Below are 19149 nucleotides of genomic sequence, written 5' to 3'. Positions count from 1 at the left end.
CAGAATCACGAATCCTGCGCGCTATCCACTAGGCTACGAGGCCCCCATTAAGGTGGTGAGAGGATGAAGATAGAAACAATAATAGTTCAGACTAAAAATTGAGGACGTGGGAAAATAATGGCAAGAAAAATCCCAACACTAAGAGAATGGAAGGAATAAAAATGTCTCTCATTTGTCTTCCCAGAAAATGTCTTCTCCTCTGAGATGAGAGACGAGTTGGTCATCTGTCTGTCTCTGTTTCTGTCTCTGTTTCTGTCTCTGTTTCTGTCTCTGTTTCTGTCTCTGTTTCTGTCTCTGTTTCTGTCTCTCTCTCAACTAATGCGACATCTGGCTGCGAAATGACAGCCATGAGACAAATTAGGGCCAAGATTGGACCGCAAGATGAGGATGAGAGTGTGAGGGGGAGAGAGTGTGAGGGGGAGAGAGTGTGAGGGGGAGAGAGTGGGAGGGAAGGACAGATAGGCCTATAGAAAGCCAGATCGAAAGAGGCGTAGACACACACACAGGGGTTTAAGAGACCGGATGATTGTGATACAACCAGATGTATCAGGTTAATACTGTTATAATTACCATATCTGACTTATTAGAAATCTTGGAGATAAAATATTAAATACATAAATGTATGCAATAAAGCAAAAGATTCAGGGGATGTATTTCAAGAATATTATTTCACAACGAGACGCCTAATACGCGGATACATATATGTATATGTATATATATATATATGTATGTATGTAATATGTATGAATCGGTTTGGGTGGATGTAAATAGATGCTGCTTCATAGGGCCCAATAGACAGTCTGCAGGTGGCCTTAGTCTCTTGTCCTGTTCCACGATAGACAGACAGACACACGCAGACATTCAGACATGTATATTAAAACACAGGGAACGAGAACCCAGATCTGGAACACAAGAATATTTAAAACATTTACCAAAAAAAATGTAACATTTCTTTTGTCTAACTTCAGCCTTAACTATTAACTAGGTTAACAACGCTAACAAGTTAGAACTCCTCCACCCTTACTAAGGGGAAACAGACCCCCTCATAACCCCCCCCCCCCCAAGATAATTTTTTTACTTAAGTAAAAATAGCCCTAGTGTGGACGTTAGCTTTATTTACGTCCAAACTAGGGGAATTTATCTTCCTAGGGAGACTTCCTTCAGTTAGGCGCAAATTCTCGTGTTATCCCCCGTGTAACTACCCGACCTAACTACCTCTCCCCTATCTAACTACCCTCCATTTCTTCCTGGCATGACGCTCGGCCGTGCCCACAGTCGGCCAACGCCCCGACCATTCCCAGAGAGAAGATCCGTCGCATCACCAACAGCTTCCCTAACGACCCCAAATCTCCCTTCTACGACCCAACTGGTCTGCCCATGAAGCCCCTGGCCAGGCTCTCTATCACCAGACAGCGGGTCTACGAGAAGTCCTGCTCCGAGAATGGTACGTTGTTGTTTTTAAGATTCGCTACTTGGAACAAAAAGTTTCAAGTAGCACGGGCTATGGTGAGCCCGTTTAAATGTGGGTGTAGCTGCCTCTTGACGTACCTGTGCTTGTAGAGAACTTGAGCTCTAGCTCCTGGGCTGCCCCTCCTCGTCGCTTTTATTAGAAATGATTCAATCTTCTGATGGTATATGAAATCGATTCGGCTTCCACTCTCTCTATCCCACTGGTTCATGTTTCACATAATAAGTTGTTCTTTGTGTTCTAACTAAACGTTTAGTGTTCACCTGTGTTGCCTTGTTCTCGTCCAACCACTTGAGGTGGACGGTAGAGCGACGGTCTCGCTTCATGCAGGTCGGCGTTCAATCCCCCGACCGTCCACAAGTGGTTGGGCACCATTCCTTCCCTCCCGTCTCAAATCCTTATCCTGACCCCTTCCCAGTGCTGTATAGTCATAATGGCTTGGCGCTTTCCCCCTGATAGTTCCCTTTCACCCTAGGGAGGGGGGGGGGTACACCATGACACATCACCTCTACCCTGGGGTACACATCCCTGCCACATCACCTCCACCCTGGGGGGTACACACCCTGACACGTCACCCTGGGGTACACATACCTCTGCCACAATGCCCATGTCACTATCATTATTCACTGAACAAGATTGCAAAACTTCATCAGGAACTGCCAGAGGTGTTCGGCCACACTCCCGCTCACTCGCTAAGGGTAAGTAGACTCTTGGTGTAGAATGTTGGTGTAGTGGGGTAACTTGGTCTCTACACCTCCCTGTCTCCCTCTCTCCTCATTACGGGCTCACCATAGCCCGTGCTACTTGGAACTTCTTGTTCCAGGTAGCGAATCTTTAACATGTTCAATGCCTTGTCTCTTCCTGTGTTTATAATTTTATATGGATACGATATTTTCTGTTTATCGGCTGTTTTATAGATCTTATCGATGTGTTTTAGGATTGATGTTGACTTTTGCAGCTTTCTTGACTACTCTTGGAGATACTGGGTTAGACGAAGGTACTTTAGTATGCCTCGAGCTGCTCTTCCAGGCGTGTCCTCGCCTCGTCTGCTGACACTTCTGTTGTTCTGTTTCTCCTTTGGTTCTGTCATCAAACATCCGGAAGCTAAGATTTGTATATAAAAAAAATACTCAAATTTTTCATTGTCTGGCATTTTTGTCATTTTAATAATTTGCTATTAGTTCTCTATCTTCACTAGGTCATTCAAAAGCATATTTTTTCATTGTAAATCTGCATATTAGTTTTTTTTTTACCCTTTTAACTCTTGCATATTATTTTATTTCTCTTCAGTTTGATCTTGTGTAATTCTCTCTCTCTCTCTCTCTCTCTCTCTCTCTCTCTCTCTCTCTCTCTCTCTCTCTCTCTCTCTCTCTCTCTCTCTTCTTTCTTCTTCTCTTTCTTCTTCTTCTTCTTCTTCACCCTGGCAAGGTCTCTCTTCTCACTCCGAATCTCTCTATCTTACAATGGTGCTTCTTCTTTATCCAGTGGAAGAACTCTCCAGGCTCGCGTGCCTAGTTCTCCACTTGATCATTGATCGTATCTGGGATATTGTGTTGAAGTCCCCCATTCCCCCTCCCTGTACGATAGCATATTTTCAAACGGTCAGAAAATATGCTATCTTCTCGCTCTTGTCTTCAATGATTTTAGTACCTCGGGGATAGAGCTCTGTCACGTAGGTGAGGCAGGAGTTGTCATCCATGAACGCTTGTTGGGGTCGTACTTTGGTTCTTCTGTGTGTTTCTAACATTGTCTTGTAAACTATCCCAAATAGGCAACATTGTTCAGTAGTTTAACACCTCCTTTCAGTTGTCTAGATTTTTGTGTATATTGGTGCTTGATTGGCTGTCTTTCAGGTGTTCCTGATTCCAGTGACTTGTTAGACATTAATTCGTCAGCACAAAGCTTTCTTTGTTGTTCTTGGAAGCCACGTAGAGTGCTTGTACGGTTACCTTACCTTGAGGTTACCTTGAGGTGCTTCCGGGGCTTAGCGTCCCCGCGGCCCGGTCCTCGACCAGGCCTCCTGGTTGCCGGACTGAGCAACCAGGCTGTTGGACGCGACATATGAGTCACAGCCTGGTTGATCAGGTCCTTGAAGGCACGGTGAACAAGACCCTTCACGTGCCTTCAGTAACTGCCCATACACACAAGATTGCTGAAGTTAATTTTCCGAGGCTTACTTGACCTCTCGCTTACTATCCCCTCCATTCCGTCTCTCCTCTATGCTAGCTCCCTTTTCCCCGTTCTCTGTCTCTCTCTCTGTCCACCCCGACCGTCAATTGTTTCGTGCTACAGGCGTCATGGTCATGATTTGAGTGAGTAATTATTTCCTGATGTGTCGACAGGTCTGCTGACACCGGACGAGCCCGAACTCAACTACTCCTACGACGAGGACTCCGACAGACGTGAGTACTGATGTGTGTCGCAGTAGTTACTGACGCCCTTAGTGTCCCCGCCAACCGTGGTGTTGGGCACTGGTGGAGGAGTATTGGCCTAGTTGTTCTTGCGGGGGTTGAGCTCTGCTCTTTCAGCCCGCCTTTCAACTGTCATTCAACCGTTTCTGACTTTTTATCCTCACACGGACACACACACACACACACACACACACACTGGTTGTGGTTGACAGATGGAATGCATTAGGCAGTGATGTGGTGGAGGCTGACTCCATACACAGTTTCAAGTGTAGATATGATAGAGCCCAATAGGCTCAGGAACCTGTACACCAGTTGATTGACGGTTGAGATCTAAAGCTCAACCCTCCCAAGCACAACTAGGTGAGTATACACACACACACACACACCAGGAAGCAGCCCGAGACAGCTGACTAACTCCCAGGTACCTATTTACTGCTAGGTAACAGGGGGGCATAGGGTGAAAGAAACTCTGCCCATCGTTTCTCGCCGGCGCCCGGGATCGAATCCGGGACCACAGGATCACGTGTCCGGCGTGCTGCCCGCTCGTTCTCATGTGAGGGTTCTTGTAAGTCAGTCTCACTCGCTCTCACTCTCACGCATATGCAAACAAAATTAAAAATTCTCAATTCTATTTATATAATAAAGGCAATTCACCTGTTAATGTTTCGTTCAGCGACGCGGGCTTCTGCTTCCCATCTTGCTGGATGTTTATATAACTTGCTCACATTGCTGCACCTTACTGCATTCGGACATTGTGTTCTCTCGCATCTAAAATTAGCCGCCTCAATTTCGCTCACGTATCCGAACAATTGATATTACATTTCACGGGTATTAAACCTAAGCCTCACCCGTGCGTTCGGTGACAGGATATTAGTTTGTACGAATATTAAGTGTTGGCCTTGACTTCGGGTTAAGACTTGAGAATCTGTGACTGTTTATAGCCGTCCTAGGCCATAAACATTTACGAAGATGTTAATAAATAAATATTTTGACTTTTACAGCATACAACTGATAGCATAAAACTAAAAAAAATTTTTAATATAACTGTATTATGTATAGTAGATTCTGAATTTTGATCCAGGTAGATTTAGGTAAGGTGTTGCATCATGTTAATGTTGGACGAGTAACATTACCAGTAACTTCAACATATTGAGTTGGACTCTTGGTAAAATACTTAATAGGTTATTAGTGGTCTTATTAGTTATGAACTTCGGTCTTTTTTTTATTAATGGGCTGGATAACATTTGTGTTACTGAAGCCGAAGCCTCGCTAGTGCACTCGGACGATTTGTAGTCAGTGTTCCGATAGAAATGAGATCCTGTGTAAATCTGTTTCCGTAGTGTATCTGAGAGAGAGAGAGAGAGAGAGAGAGACCCCTGGAATGAAAAAGGAGAAGTGGAGGAACGAGAGAATGTAAAGAAGGAACTAGAGAAAGGTAGGAATGGAGCTAAACAATTCGCGTCATAAATAAATTATAAAAGCATCTTCACCTAGTAGCAGAAAACATCAAATCAAATGTTTATTTAGGTAAGGTACATACATACAAGAGATTTTACAAAGAGTGATGGATTTATAGATAGGGCTAGTACATACAATGCCTAAAGCCACTATTACGCAAAGCGTTTCGGGCATGAAAAATTTAAACTTAAATAAAAAACATCTATGACAAGCAAGGTGTCAAGGGGCGTGAACTATCACATTGTTGCGTAAAATGACTTAATTGTTACGACGAGCGTCACTAAATAAAACCGCCACGCTAGCAAAACGCAAGCCTAATGATTTTAATTGCAAAGAAAATAGGAATCGTAGCGACAGGGAAAGTCACTCTCGTGTCCTGGACAAAAACAATGACCTCAAGAGGGAAACATTGGAAGAATTGGATTTCTTTTAAGACTTTTGAAAAGCCTTCCAGAATCTAATTTTAATTTTGAACAAGTCTATAGTAAAAACCCATGGGGGGTGAGGTTTCTGTGGATATACGTAAATATGTGCTCATTGTGATGTTAATAAAGAGATGACACGCTCTATAGTAGCTGCTGGAACCAGAAGAGTTAAGCTCTGTCTGTCTCTCTCACCCAACCACTTGGGCTGGACGGTAGAGCGACGGTCTCGCGTCATGCAGGTCGGCGTTCAATCCCCCGACCAAGTGGTTGGGCACCATTCCTTCCCCCGTCCCATCCCAAATCCTTATCCTGACCCCTTCCAAGTGCTATGTAGTCGTAATTGCTTGGCGCACTCTTCCCCCCCCCCCTTCCCCGATAACCCTCCCCCTCTTTCTGTCTGTGTGTGTACTCGCCTAGTTGTACTTGCGGGGGTAGAACTTCGACTCGTTGTTATAGATTCAGCTACTGAGAACATGAAGTTCCAATAGCACGGGCTATGGTGAGCCCGTGAGCTTAGACTCGTTGGTCACGCCTCTTAACTGTCAATCAACTGGTGTACAGGTTCCTAAGTGGTTTTGCTGTAATGTCTACATATGGAAATGTGTATGGAGTCTGCCGCCACCACATCCCTTCCTAGTATATTCCATTTGGTTAACTGCTCTGATACTGAAAAGATTTTTGTCTAATGTCTTTGGCTCATTTAACTACTCGGTTTCGACCTGTCCCCTTGTGCAAGTATCACCCGTGTTAAACGGTATTTAATCGCCTAGTTGTGCTTGCGGGGGTTGAGCTTGGGTTCTTTGGTCCCGCCTAGTATGTCCTTGGATCAGTATGTATGACAATATCTCGCAGAGCTCTTCTGTCTCTCAATGACGTGAGGTGCAATTCACATAAGTCTATGTGCAGATTCTCGTACCTCTTCGTAAGGGTACGAGAAGAGGTACGTCAAATAATCCACTGTAAAGACAGGGATATAGTTTAGCTTCTCATCACTGCCCGAAACTAAACTCGTACCTCGTACCTCTTCGTTCTGGGACTAGTCTAGTCCCTTGAACCTTCTCCAGTTTATAGTTTGTGCTTGATTAAATGCGTAATACACGGAGGAGCTGCATACGCCAGGATTGATATGACATGTGTGGTAATCAAGGTTCTAAATGATTCCTTTACACAAGTTTCTTAATGCAGTTCTTTTGTTGGCCAACCTAGCATATGCCGCTGATATCCTCTTAGATGTGGCTTAGTGATGTCAACCATCAGATCTTTCCCCCAGATTCTTGAATTTAATCTCCCAAATGGTGCCATGTATCTGGCCTCCTGCTCCCTACAGTTCGTTATTTTACACTTGTTCGTGTGCGCATCCGTCCGTCCAGGCAGGAGAATGCGTCATGGGTAACCTATTGTGGGCGGTTTACACCAGTGGTCACATCAACTAGTATGGCTTTGTTGCCTATCCGTTAAATGCCGTTTGCATAGGCAGCGTTAACTGCGATCTTCATCCTAATGTTGTATCTTGTGGAGACATTCCTACGTTCCTGTCTGACAGGCAATGATGAGAAGCTAAACTATATCCCTGTCTTTACAGTGGATTATTTGACTTTATCGGGGATGAGTATAGGTAGGTTAGTGCCTTTGACTTGAATAATGAGTTCTAAACTGAATTTGGGTATGACCATAGTACGAGCCATTATCTTTCTTTTATAGAAACATAATGCTGTATTCATCAGAGCTTCTGCACACTTGGAAGATTCGGCCTCACGACATGTACCAAACAACTTCTGTCCCATTTTTCCTACACACTCATCAACCCTGTGCAGACGAGGAGTCGCAATAACGTGGCTGAAATATGTTGATCAAACTACACACTAGAAAGTGAAGAGACGGCGACGTTTTGGTCCGTCCTGGATCATTCTCTAGTAGATTTTTTTTAGTCTTTACTTTACTTTATACAGTCTCCGTGGTGTAGTGGTAAGACACTCGCCTGGCGTTCCGCGAGCGCTATGTCATGGGTTCGTATCCTGGCCGGGGAGGATTTACTGGGCGCAATTCCTTAACTGTAGCCTCTGTTTAACGCAACAGTAAAATGTGTACCTGGTTGTAACAACGATTCTTCGCGGCAGGGGATCGTATTCCAGGGACCTGCCCGAAACGCTACGCGTTCTAGTGGCTGTACAAGAATGTAACAACTCTTGTATATATCTCAAAAAAAAAAAAAAAATTGTGGTCTAGAGAATGGTCCAGGACGGACCGAAACGTCGTCGTTCCTTCACTTTCTAGTGTGTGGTTTGGTCCTCATAAACTCTTGATTGCCTCCACCACTCGGCTCACTCCTACAACAGCATAGTCACCCCTCTTCCTTCTCCACAGCCGAGTGTCAAGTCAGCCAATGGACGGAATTCACAGCGTGTTCAGCAACCTGTGGAAAGGGGCTCCGAAAGAGGAACCGCAATTACCTCATGCCCCTCAAGGCACAGATGAGCATGTGCAAAAGGCAGTTAGAAGAGAAGGAGATGTGTGCCGCTTCCGTACCCTTCTGCGATGGCGGAAGTGAGACTAGCATCTTCGGCGGAGCAAACTACGTGAGTTAACCTTTAAATTTGACACAAGCAGGTTAGTTTTCTGTAATTCCACAGACCCCTGTGTCTTTAATCAAAGATGGGTTGACAATACCGAACAACCCGTTCTCGCACTTGCTTATAGTCAATCTCTTGCTAATGAATAAGCGCATATGTGACATACTAATTTATTGTGAATATTTGAGTTTACCTTGAAATGCTAAATAGAAAACCACAACCTAACCCTCTTAGTATGTTAAGATATTACAATTAGTACTGAACCTATACCTATATTGATATTACAGTTTTATAAAAATAATAAAACTAAAATATTTAAATAAATTGTAAAGTAACTCTGGATATTGTCAAATTTTGTATAAAATCTCTATTGTTTAATAAAACTGAGAGGAAAAGTTAGTGCCGTGAACAAAAATATGGATTGGAATGTTACATATACTTAGTCACTATTTCACTTGTTTATAAGCAATAAGTCTTATATATGCTGTCTTGTGCGAGAGCGGGTTGCACATGACATTCCAATGGGGTAGTCTTATTTTTCACTTTGTTTAACGTTATTTATTTGATTCATTTCATTTTTGCTCACAACAGCAAATTTTATTGAATTGAAAACTGTTAAGAATTTTGTTTTTATTACCTAGGGACTGACTGTGTAATCAACTACCATATGCAACAATTTGCTTGATCACATCAAATTATCAAACCTTATTGGCATAATGAATCGCATTCATTTCAAGTTGAATGAATGAATGTGCAAGGCTTGCATTCACTGAGAAGTGTATCCTGTTAATTTTTCACTTGAAGTTACAGGACTTTTGACTTGTACGATTATGTTACGTTGTTGGGTAGATTAGATACAGTGTTTAGTGAGTTTCATATTTATTTAGTAGTCCTGGATACAGCAGTGTCGTAGACGTTGAGACGGAGCTTGGAGCAGAGCAGAGAGTTGAGTGTGGCCGGAGTCGTGGAGCTCTATGTGGGAGAGCAGTGTAGCTGGATGAGGTCCTAGTCTGCTGCCTGCTCTGTGTCGAAGCTGTAGCGTCTTGGAGACGATTAGAGCTACCTACGCTGAGTGCTACATTCTTGACTGGAAATTGTACAGTTACTGTATCTATTTTGTTATAGATTCAGCTACTCGGAACAAGTTCCAAGTAGCACGGGCTATGGTGAGCCTGTAACTTACCTGTAAATAGGGACAGGATTATAGCTTGTGTAGTTAGTGCAAATTAGTTATGCCATTAAGATAATGAGACTGTAGTGAGTATAATGTTTGTACTTGCTACAGACTACAACAACAGGGTTAGAGATTTTCCGCCTCCCCCCTGACATTTTACCCCAGTAGTTCTTCCCCAAGGACACGACCCTCAGTCTATTTACAACCAGGTCCCCCTACTGTTGGGTAGACAGGCAGGAACAGTTGATGGGTGATGCCCTGTTGACCTTACCTGCTTAGGGCTCATATGTCACTTCTGTGTATATAGTTTAGTGTGCGTATGCATATATATTATATATACTCTGAGTTTACCTAAGTTTTCTGTACTTACTGGCTGGTCAATAAACTGCCCGAAACGCTTTGCGTAATAGTGGCTTTAGGCATTGTATGTACTAGCTCTATCTACAAAGCCAACAAACTTTGTAAAATCTCTTTATGTATGTACCTTACCTAAATAAACTATTTATTTATTTATTTATTTATTTATATATTATTTAACTATAATGATGGCCTTAATACCTCCTACCATCCCCCCCCACTCCCCACAATTGAACTTCAGCCCAACACAAAACCAATGAATTAAAGTCCAGCATTCCAATCTTCCAACCTCCCATTCCTCAATGCTTCCAATCCTTGCAATGGCCAACAATCCCTCTGATCCGCCAGTTCCCGGAGTTCGACGAGCGGGTATGCGCGACCTCGGAGTGGTCGCCGTGGACCGAGTGCTCAGAGACCTGCGGCAAGGGTCACCGCATGCGCAACAGGCGCTATCTGGACCGCATGGGCCGCAAGAAGTGCGACAAGGAGCTGGTGGAGAAGCAGATGTGCGTCGCTGACACGCCAGTGTGTGATGGTCTGCAGGAGGTGGTAAGCAGAGATAAATCTGTGTGTGTTGACGATGCAGAGTTCCAAAAGTCCGTATGTGACTACATATGTGTGTCTGTTGAAGGTGTTATGTTATGAAAGTCCATCTGTGACTGCATGTGCATCTCTGTTGATTGCATTGTATTTTCTTTTCTTTTTTTGTCACTGCATGTGTTTCTTTTGAATAAGTTGTGGTAAGATCTATTGTAACCTTATGTCTGCCTGCTGATGTTTTCTTCATGCACATTAAAGCTGAGCTTTTGTGCATACCACACTTGCATGAGCAAATCCACAAGGGCTGTGACGAGGATTCGAACCTACGTCTGAGAGCATCCCAGACGCTTCCCATCCCACACTTGCGTATCCATCATGCATACCTAGGAGTCTTTATCTTGTGTTAAGTTTTTCAGGCAATCAAATTTAGAAATTTAGTGTCTTGCTCTTTCTCTCGTCCTTGCATGATGAACTGACAGCTTACTCCTTGGCCACAGATTCGGGCGGAATGCGCCGTGACAGAGTGGACAGACTTTTCGCCGTGTTCCGTGACATGTGGACAAGGAGTGATGATGAGGACACGGTCCTTCTTGGTGCCCGCTGCCGCCCAAGCTCACTGTTCCGTCTCCACCATCGACAAGAAACCGTGTACGGGAGAGAGACACGACTGTTCCATTGATCCATCTGAGGCTGAAGGTGGGTATTGGGGGAATGGGATGGGACAGAAGAGACAGGTGTGATCGGGGAATGGATGACGGTACTTTGGAGCACCTACGCATTCAAGACATTAACCTTCAGTGGGTTACACAATATCATACTTAGGACAGGGTGGGGTAAAGCGTTGAGGAGCAATGTAATAGGGACGGGGAGGGGGGGGGGGGTTAAGGGCAGAAGAGTTTTCAGAGTAATATTACCGATATATGTGTATAGAAAAGAAATGAGAAAAGTGAGGGAACAGGAATTGAGAGATAATGGGATGGGGAGGTAGGGAGGAGAGGGAGAGAGACATTCAAGGGCAATTTGGGTTGTTGAATTGTGGAACCAATTACTGCGTAATGTGGAGGTGGGGTCCCTTGATTGTTTCAAGCGCGGGTTGGACTTGTATATGAGTGGGATTGGGTGGTTATAAATAGGAGCTGCCTCGTATGGGCCAATAGGCCTTCTGCAGTTACAGTACCTTTTATTCTTATGACAGTGTGTTCAGACAATGAGAACAGATGTGAGGTAGTTGTGGATTATGGAAGGAAAAGAGAAGGCAGAAAGAGAAGAGATCTGGGGATCAAATAAATGGAGAGAATATAATAGATATGTTGTGGGTGTACGTGTGATGGGCAAAGAAAGGAACGGTAGGTACAGTACACTGAAAATGAAAGGGCAGTAGAGAGAGAAAAAGAAAGATAAAGATGGATACATTGGGAAAAAGAGGGATATAGAGAAGAGAGCAGTTGTATTAATCAAAAATCTAAAATTACAAATGTCATTTCCACTCTTAAGATATATATATAGATAGATACATGGATATAATTATAATCTAGTTAAAATTGGTAAGTTTGCTATGTAAATATTAAGTAGTTTTCCCAGAATTGTGTTTAGCCATGTTTGTGTCTTTCATCAAATTCTTGTCTGTTTTCAGTGGTTCTCCTGTTATGTTTTGCATTTCACTTAAGACTATACACATCTGCTGTGGTCAGTGTTTGTCTGTGAATATTTAGAGACCTTAAAATTCAACTTGGTGTGTGTGTTCTTACTAATAAGTGTATTAGTGTAATGTACATATAGTGTAATTTGCTGTTTAGCTAATCTAAAATACCATTTGACCACCCAGTAAGTAAAGAAGATAAGTTGCATATTATCTTGGAAGTTGTGTACATATCATTTCAGTGTCACTAGCCAACCTGTTTACTTTCCATGGACTTTCTTCCGTATCTCTTCTGCCTCTTCATGCCAAATTGTCACCCCTCTCTTGTGTCTTCTGCTTCTTCATTCCATATCCTCACTTATCCCCCCCCAACCTCTCATGTCAAAAGATGGCCCTCTGGGTAAATATTGCACCTCTGTCTCTCCAGCCTGTCCTCACTATTTGCCAAGCATTGGCCTAGGCAACAACCCAGCCAACCTGCTGTGAATGTTGCAGTGTAATTTTAACATGAAAATTGCTGAGGGCAGGATGGATTCCTCTCCTGGTATCAACTTGATCTGCTTGTTTTACTTTACAAACTCCATCTTTGAGCCTTCTCTGCCCTCTGCCTATCGAGTTGGTGTTCATCTGTGAATCTCGTGTCTCTCGTGCCTGATTTCTAATCGTGTCTTGTACTCCAAACTTTGATCTTGTAACAATCTAACATCTTTATCTTAACATCAATTCACCCTCTTTAGGCATTCCTTCTTTCCCTTAACAAAAGTATTTTCAAACTACCTCCACCTCTCTTTTTAACCTGACCTTTAAATAGTTCCTACCTTTTAACTAAGTCTATAGAAACATTGTCTATTATCAAACAGTTTCATTCGCCCGACTATTTAGAACTTATTGTAACCCATTTGTAAGCACCAACCATATTTACATCCACTCATCTGTGAGCTTATTGAATGCATTATTCCTCTTCTAACACCTGTCACTATCCCATATCGTATGGGTCATTGGAACTCTGTTCCTCTTCTAACACCTCTCTCTGCCTGTTGTACTCATTTATGAGCCAACTGAACCCTTCTCGTCCTCTCAGTCGACTGCCATACCTTCCGCCGGCTGAACCTGAACTTCCATGACCAAATGCAATTTGAGTACTGGTGTTACCTGGGCAAGGAGAAGAAGACACGAAACATTCACTCTCAAGGAAAGTTTATTGACCATGCAGGGTAGCAAGAAGGTAGATGAGAATAATAGAGCTCAGAGGAACTCAAAGAATAAAAAGGGTTCCCCCCAGCCTCCTGTGATGGCTTGATGCACGTTTGTCGGGTTACTTCTTATCAAAGATGTTTGTGAATGCTGTGTTTTGGTAGTGAGCTGTTATGTGTTCATTTTACTATTTAAGCAATCCATTTATGTATTTAACATATATAAAGTTTTTTTTTTGTTATTCGTCAGTCATTCTGAATGAATGCTTTGAGATGCATTTTATTGTTCTTTAAGGTTTTTATGTGCCCGACTAGTTTTCTTGTGCATATGTGTGTGTCAAGAACTCGCTGCAATTTATCAGCATCTTGCATTCAAGTATTGTTTGGACAACAGGTTTATTTTCTGCAAGTAAACATTGTATACATGGCTTTCATTCTTTGAGCTTTTAAGTGTTTGCATCGTTTTCTTACTTCAGTCATTGATGTGCTTTATCATCCTCATGAATATTTTCAGTATTGTTCCATTCTTGGTGGATTTCATGATATTATGAAGGAATTTTAAGTGTACAGAGCTCTTTCTAATTGTTTTGTGGGTGTTTTTCATTATAGTTTGTGTTTATCTCCATTATCTCTCTAATATATAATTTGTAATATATAGTTATTCTTATTTATGGTTAAAATTGTCTTTTACCTATCGGCATGATACAAGGGATGCAAATATGATACAGGGGATTATCACCAGGCTGACATGATATAGGGAATGTGTGTGTTTCTATACTCGCCTACATACGTTTTGCTGGGGTTAAGCACCTGCCTTTCAATGCAGTGTCAATTTTCTTCCCAAGTGTGTTATATATTTCTTTGGGTAGGTTCCATGCTGGGGCAGCATACTGGGAACCTGATGTTTGCCAGAATGGCCTATCGCTGCCATCATTCTTCTTCATTGTGTGCCTCTTCCTTTCATCCTGTACTATTTCAGGTCTTCTTGTACTTATTCCAATCTTCATAACCTTGCATTTGCTAGCATTAAATACTAGTCATTTTTCAGACCATCTCTCAGGATTGTTAAGTTCATTATGTAAAGTTTTGCAGTCCTCCTCAATTCTGATTTCACAGCATTAGTTTAGTATCGGCAAACATAGATAAGAATGAGCTTGCTTCTTCTCTTGGATCATTTACATGCATTAGGAACAGGATGGGCCCTAGGACCAACCCTTGAGATACTCATTATCTCTCTCCAGTCTGATTGCTCTTCTCTTACTATGACTGTCCCTCTTTCTGAAAGATACTCTTCCCAATACACCAGCCTGTTATTCTAGTTAGCATAGGAGTCTCTTGTGAGGTCAGAAGCTTTCTGGCAATCTAGGAAAATACAGGCCATATAATATATATATATATATATATATAATGTATATATATATATATATATATATATATATATGTATATATATAATATTATAATATGCATGCATGCAAAAGCATGGAGTCAAGGGAAATCATGCTTGACTAACTCGGTTCTAAGGCAAGTTGACAAATGAGAGAATTATATCTCTCTCGCTCTCGCCTTAGAACCAAGTTAAGTCAAGCATGATGTCCCTTCGACTCCAAGCTTTTTGCATGGAAACAAAATTTGTGTTCTAAATCTTCCACGACCCTTTTTAATCGTTCAAATATCTTGGAGGGAATATTTGTTAGTGATGCCAGTCTTTAGTTCAGTGAATCCAGTCTTCCTTCTTTCTTGAAATCATTACTGAATGATCGGGGAAACTTTTTATCTTTGAGGTCGAGTAGATAGATGTTAAGAGTGAGAGGAGGAGGGATAAAGAAGAGTATGAAAAGAGAAAAGACAAGCTAAATAGGGAAAAAAAGAATGCCCTTAATGTTTTAAGATTCTTAAAATTATGTAAAACAGACGGTTCCATAACAACTGACACCAGAATTGATGTTGACGATAATGGTGATGACGGTGATGATTAGTATTATTGATGATCACAACTAGCAAAAATCATATAAATAAAACTAACTTCACCATTGGTATAATATCTATTGGAGTACTGTGGTACTCCAATACCAGTACAGTACCGTGGTAGCCAGCAAGGGTGGTCTTTGGCCTCACAAGTTCAAATCCTGTTGAGATCATAGAACTTATAATGATTAACATCATGAACTATTCAAGTTTTGTTTCATATTTTATACATGTATACAGAATATAATGTGTAATGTGTACACTAGAAAACCCATAATGAACTAAAAGAATTTTGTCTGTTTTTGAAATATAGATTGTCATACCTTCCCTGCTCCCTCCTCCACTCTTACTCCTGTCACGCACTCCCTCACAGCTTTGACTCATGGTAGTCGGGCCCCCTGGACAACATAGGCAGTCCAGAATTCCCTGCCATTAACCCCACCTCTTGCCACCCTGTTCTATACCTGACCTTGCTGAAGCTATTGATGCGAGATGCTGTTTGGTCGCAATAAGATAGAATCAAAATACAGTACATGAAACTACATTTACATAATGCTACATAAAATAATTTAGCAAATGTGCTTGGCAGTAACTAGCTCCTTAGTGTAGAAATTATTTAGTTGAATAGATTTAGCTTAACTACTGTTCTGTTTGCAAATATAACATGTGTAGTTAATATATTTTTGATGAAGTGTGAAAGATGGACACTGAATGTTCTATATAAATGTTATATGTGGCTGGAGGCACATGCCGCTATTTGCCAACAAGATGGATTTCGTGGCACTTATTTATTAGTTTTAGGTTAATTATTCTTTGGTCGATATTATCATATTTTCAGCTACTCAGACATGCACAACGGCACCACTTCTGGTGCAGTTGTAGTGACCTTTAGCCCTGGAGAAGAGAATATTCAGAGAACACTTTGTGGATTCTCCCTGAACACTTGTGTACAGTATTTTCTTCGCCTACCTACCTTTTTTTTTTTTTTTTTTTTTAATATATATATATATATATATATATATATATAATATTATATATATATATATATATATATATATATATATATATATATATATATATATATATATATATATATATAAAATTTATTTGATTAATTTATTACATTGTCTTAGTTTACAGAAAATGCACACATACAGCAATAACTGTTCAAAGACCTAATCCAACTCTTCGGAGGTAGTGTGTGTGTGTTTCTGTGGGTGTGTGTATTTATATGTGCAAATATGTATGCACAAATGAATGTGTGTGTATGTATAACTGTATTGAAGCAGTAACTGCCTGAGAATGCCAGTAGGAGTGCCAGCTAGTGCACCAACTTGACTGATAGCTTCCCCTCCACCACAGAGGTGTGTACGCAAGAGAAAGTGTTGGGGCCGTGCAGAGGGTATTTCCCACGCTGGTACTTCGACACCCAGCGACAGATGTGTATGCAGTTCACCTACGGCGGGTGTAGGGGCAACAGGAACAACTTTGAGAAGTACGACGAGTGCACAAGGATGTGCGAGTTCCATAAACGTGAGTTGACCATGTCCTGGGCTGTGTTGCACATCTTCTTGCTTAGATTACATTCTTTTACTGCTACCCGTTATATTTTTATCATTATACAAAATATATGTAGCATATGGCTATCCTACTTGTCTGCCTGTTACATTATAGTTAATTAAGCTTGGTATAATCTCACTGAAAATACACAGGTCTGTTAAATTGATTATTAAGGGAGAGTGCTATAAAAAAAAAAAATTGCTTTTAAGTACAGTATTTCCTAATTATACTTAACTCAATTTTTTATAATCCCCTTATTTACCAGCTTCCTAAATTTGTAATCGCCTTATTTCACAATTAGATGACTAATGTTGCTCTGTCTCGCCTCTGCAGCATCCACGAATGACAGGGAGCAGCCTCTGGAGGTCCTTCCCCCTAACTCTCCCTCACAGTAAGTAAATAATTTCACTCAGTCGAGCATGTGGGAACATCAGGAACCCCTAACTTCCAATTACAAGGAATCTCGCCTTCTTGCTGAGGATGTTAGTAGCAGTGCAGGAAGCACTGCTACTAACGTCTAATTTTTTTTTTTTCTCCTGCGAGTTCCGAACTTGGATTATGAATTGTCTGGTATTTGTAAAGGGCTTCTTATGTCCTCTCTCCTGAAATATTAATTAATCAGTTATCAGTATATCTCAGAGATAGATGGAAAACTGACAGGTTGGATAAAAAGAACTTTTCAAACTAGAGATGCTATACCAATGATGATACTTTTCAAGAGGCTTATGCTCTCTAGAGTGGAATACTGTTGCACAATTATAGCCCCTTTCAAAGCTGGATAAATTGCTCGCCTGGGGAGCGTGCAGAGATCCTTTACTGCTAGAATCCACTCTGTAAAACATCTAAACTATTGGGACCAACTAAAATGCCTAAGTCTGTGTATTCTAATAAGTGCAGGCGGGAGAGATAATAATTTACACATGGAAAATATTAGAAGGGCTGGTCCCATACCTGCACACAGAAATAACACCACACGAGCCCATAAGGTAAGGCAGGATATGCAGAATACCCCTGTTGAAAAGCAGAGGTACAATAAATACTCCGAGAGAGAATTCCATCAACATCAGAGGCCCGAGATTGTTCAACATGCTTCCACTACATACAAGGGGCATAACTTGCTGACCCTTGCAGTGGTCAAGAGAACTTGATAAACACCTCCAAAAGATATCTGATCAACCAGGTTGTGAACAGCCATGTCAAACAGCCTGGTTGACCAGTCTGGCAACGAGGAGGCCCGATCGATGACCGGGCCACGTGGATGTTGAGCCCCGAAATCATCGCAAGGTAACTGTAAGGTAATCTATACGTTGAGTGTAAGGATAAAATTAAATTAAAATAGAATATCTCTTTATGCCCCCAGAGGGGAGTTGGGCTTCAACCTGAAGGCAGGAAACCTGGTCACTAGGATTGACTGCATGATGAACCCTTGGTCTGAATGGGGCCCGTGCTCCGTCACCTGCGGGAATGGTCGCAAGGAGAGGAGACGAACAATAAAGGTGAGTTGGTGTCAGGCTCTCCTGCTGGGTACACTCTGCCACTGCTGTAGTAGGTGCTTTGGCAGACAACTCTCAGCCGATGAGTGTAGGTGTTGGGTGGAAGCACAAGTGTAGGAGAGTGACAGTTGTGGCTAGTTGTAGGTGGTGAGCAGTAGGATATACAAGTAGGTGCTGGATGATCTCGGGCAGGTGGTACAGAGGGTGCATCTTGGTGGTATAAGATGGTATATCTTCCTGTACCACCTACACTAGATATATCTAGATAGTGCAGGGGGTACAGGATGGTGTAGGTGAGGAAATCCAATAGAAACCATGAGGATTTGAATCTATGCCCTGGATACTCCCAAGCACATGCCATGGACCACTACATCACATGGTCAAAAGCATTTGCAACCTGGGATTCAACCGAATCCTCTAGGGAGGGGGGTCATGAGGCTTCATCTGGAGTAAAGTCAGGGTTTCATGCACTGTTCCTCATGCACTCTGGCTGTGGTCCAGTAGTTCACCTCCAATGCTTCTCTTCAAATGAACAAAAATCCCATTAACATAATGTATCAATGCTCAAATCATTCTCATGGCTCCTGCCAATGTTCTCATTGATAAATCACATTAGTGTGATTGTGCGTGGGGTAGGTGGTATGGAAGACAGCTGCGTCTAAAATGTAAGCGTCATGAAAGGGAATGCTTTGTTTGGAAGACACTTCTTGTGTTTAATTATTTCAGATGGTGTATGCAATTATGTAAGTTGTTACAGGATTAGTTACACTCGTGGTGTCTCATTTTTCCCATTACTAGTACTGTTATAAAGCTTTGAAACTATTGACGGTTTTGGCCTCCACTGCATTACGTGTTCCAACTGTCTACCACTGCATTTCCAAAAAGAAAACCTTTC

At 41.9% G+C, this 19149-nt stretch overlaps 1 protein-coding gene across 1 annotated transcript in view; it reads left to right on the top strand.

Moving 5' to 3' along the window:
* LOC123753569 (spondin-1) overlaps positions 1-19149 on the top strand; it is a 66848-nt gene that overhangs the window by 21609 nt on the left and 26090 nt on the right. Inside the window, exons 6-14 of the mRNA XM_069308538.1 lie at positions 1276-1444; positions 2122-2166; positions 3811-3870; positions 8127-8338; positions 10212-10412; positions 10901-11099; positions 16564-16734; positions 17095-17152; positions 18101-18367. Coding sequence (XP_069164639.1) covers positions 1276-1444; positions 2122-2166; positions 3811-3870; positions 8127-8338; positions 10212-10412; positions 10901-11099; positions 16564-16734; positions 17095-17152; positions 18101-18367 — 1382 coding nt within the window. The remainder of the gene's footprint in view (positions 1-1275; positions 1445-2121; positions 2167-3810; positions 3871-8126; positions 8339-10211; positions 10413-10900; positions 11100-16563; positions 16735-17094; positions 17153-18100; positions 18368-19149) is intronic.

This window comes from Procambarus clarkii, chromosome 62 (genome assembly GCF_040958095.1).
Source record: "Procambarus clarkii isolate CNS0578487 chromosome 62, FALCON_Pclarkii_2.0, whole genome shotgun sequence".
In the NCBI taxonomy this organism is placed as follows: Eukaryota; Metazoa; Arthropoda; class Malacostraca; order Decapoda; family Cambaridae; genus Procambarus; species Procambarus clarkii.
The sequence above is the reverse complement of the archived record's forward strand: the minus strand, read 5'-3'. Positions and strand labels throughout refer to the sequence as shown.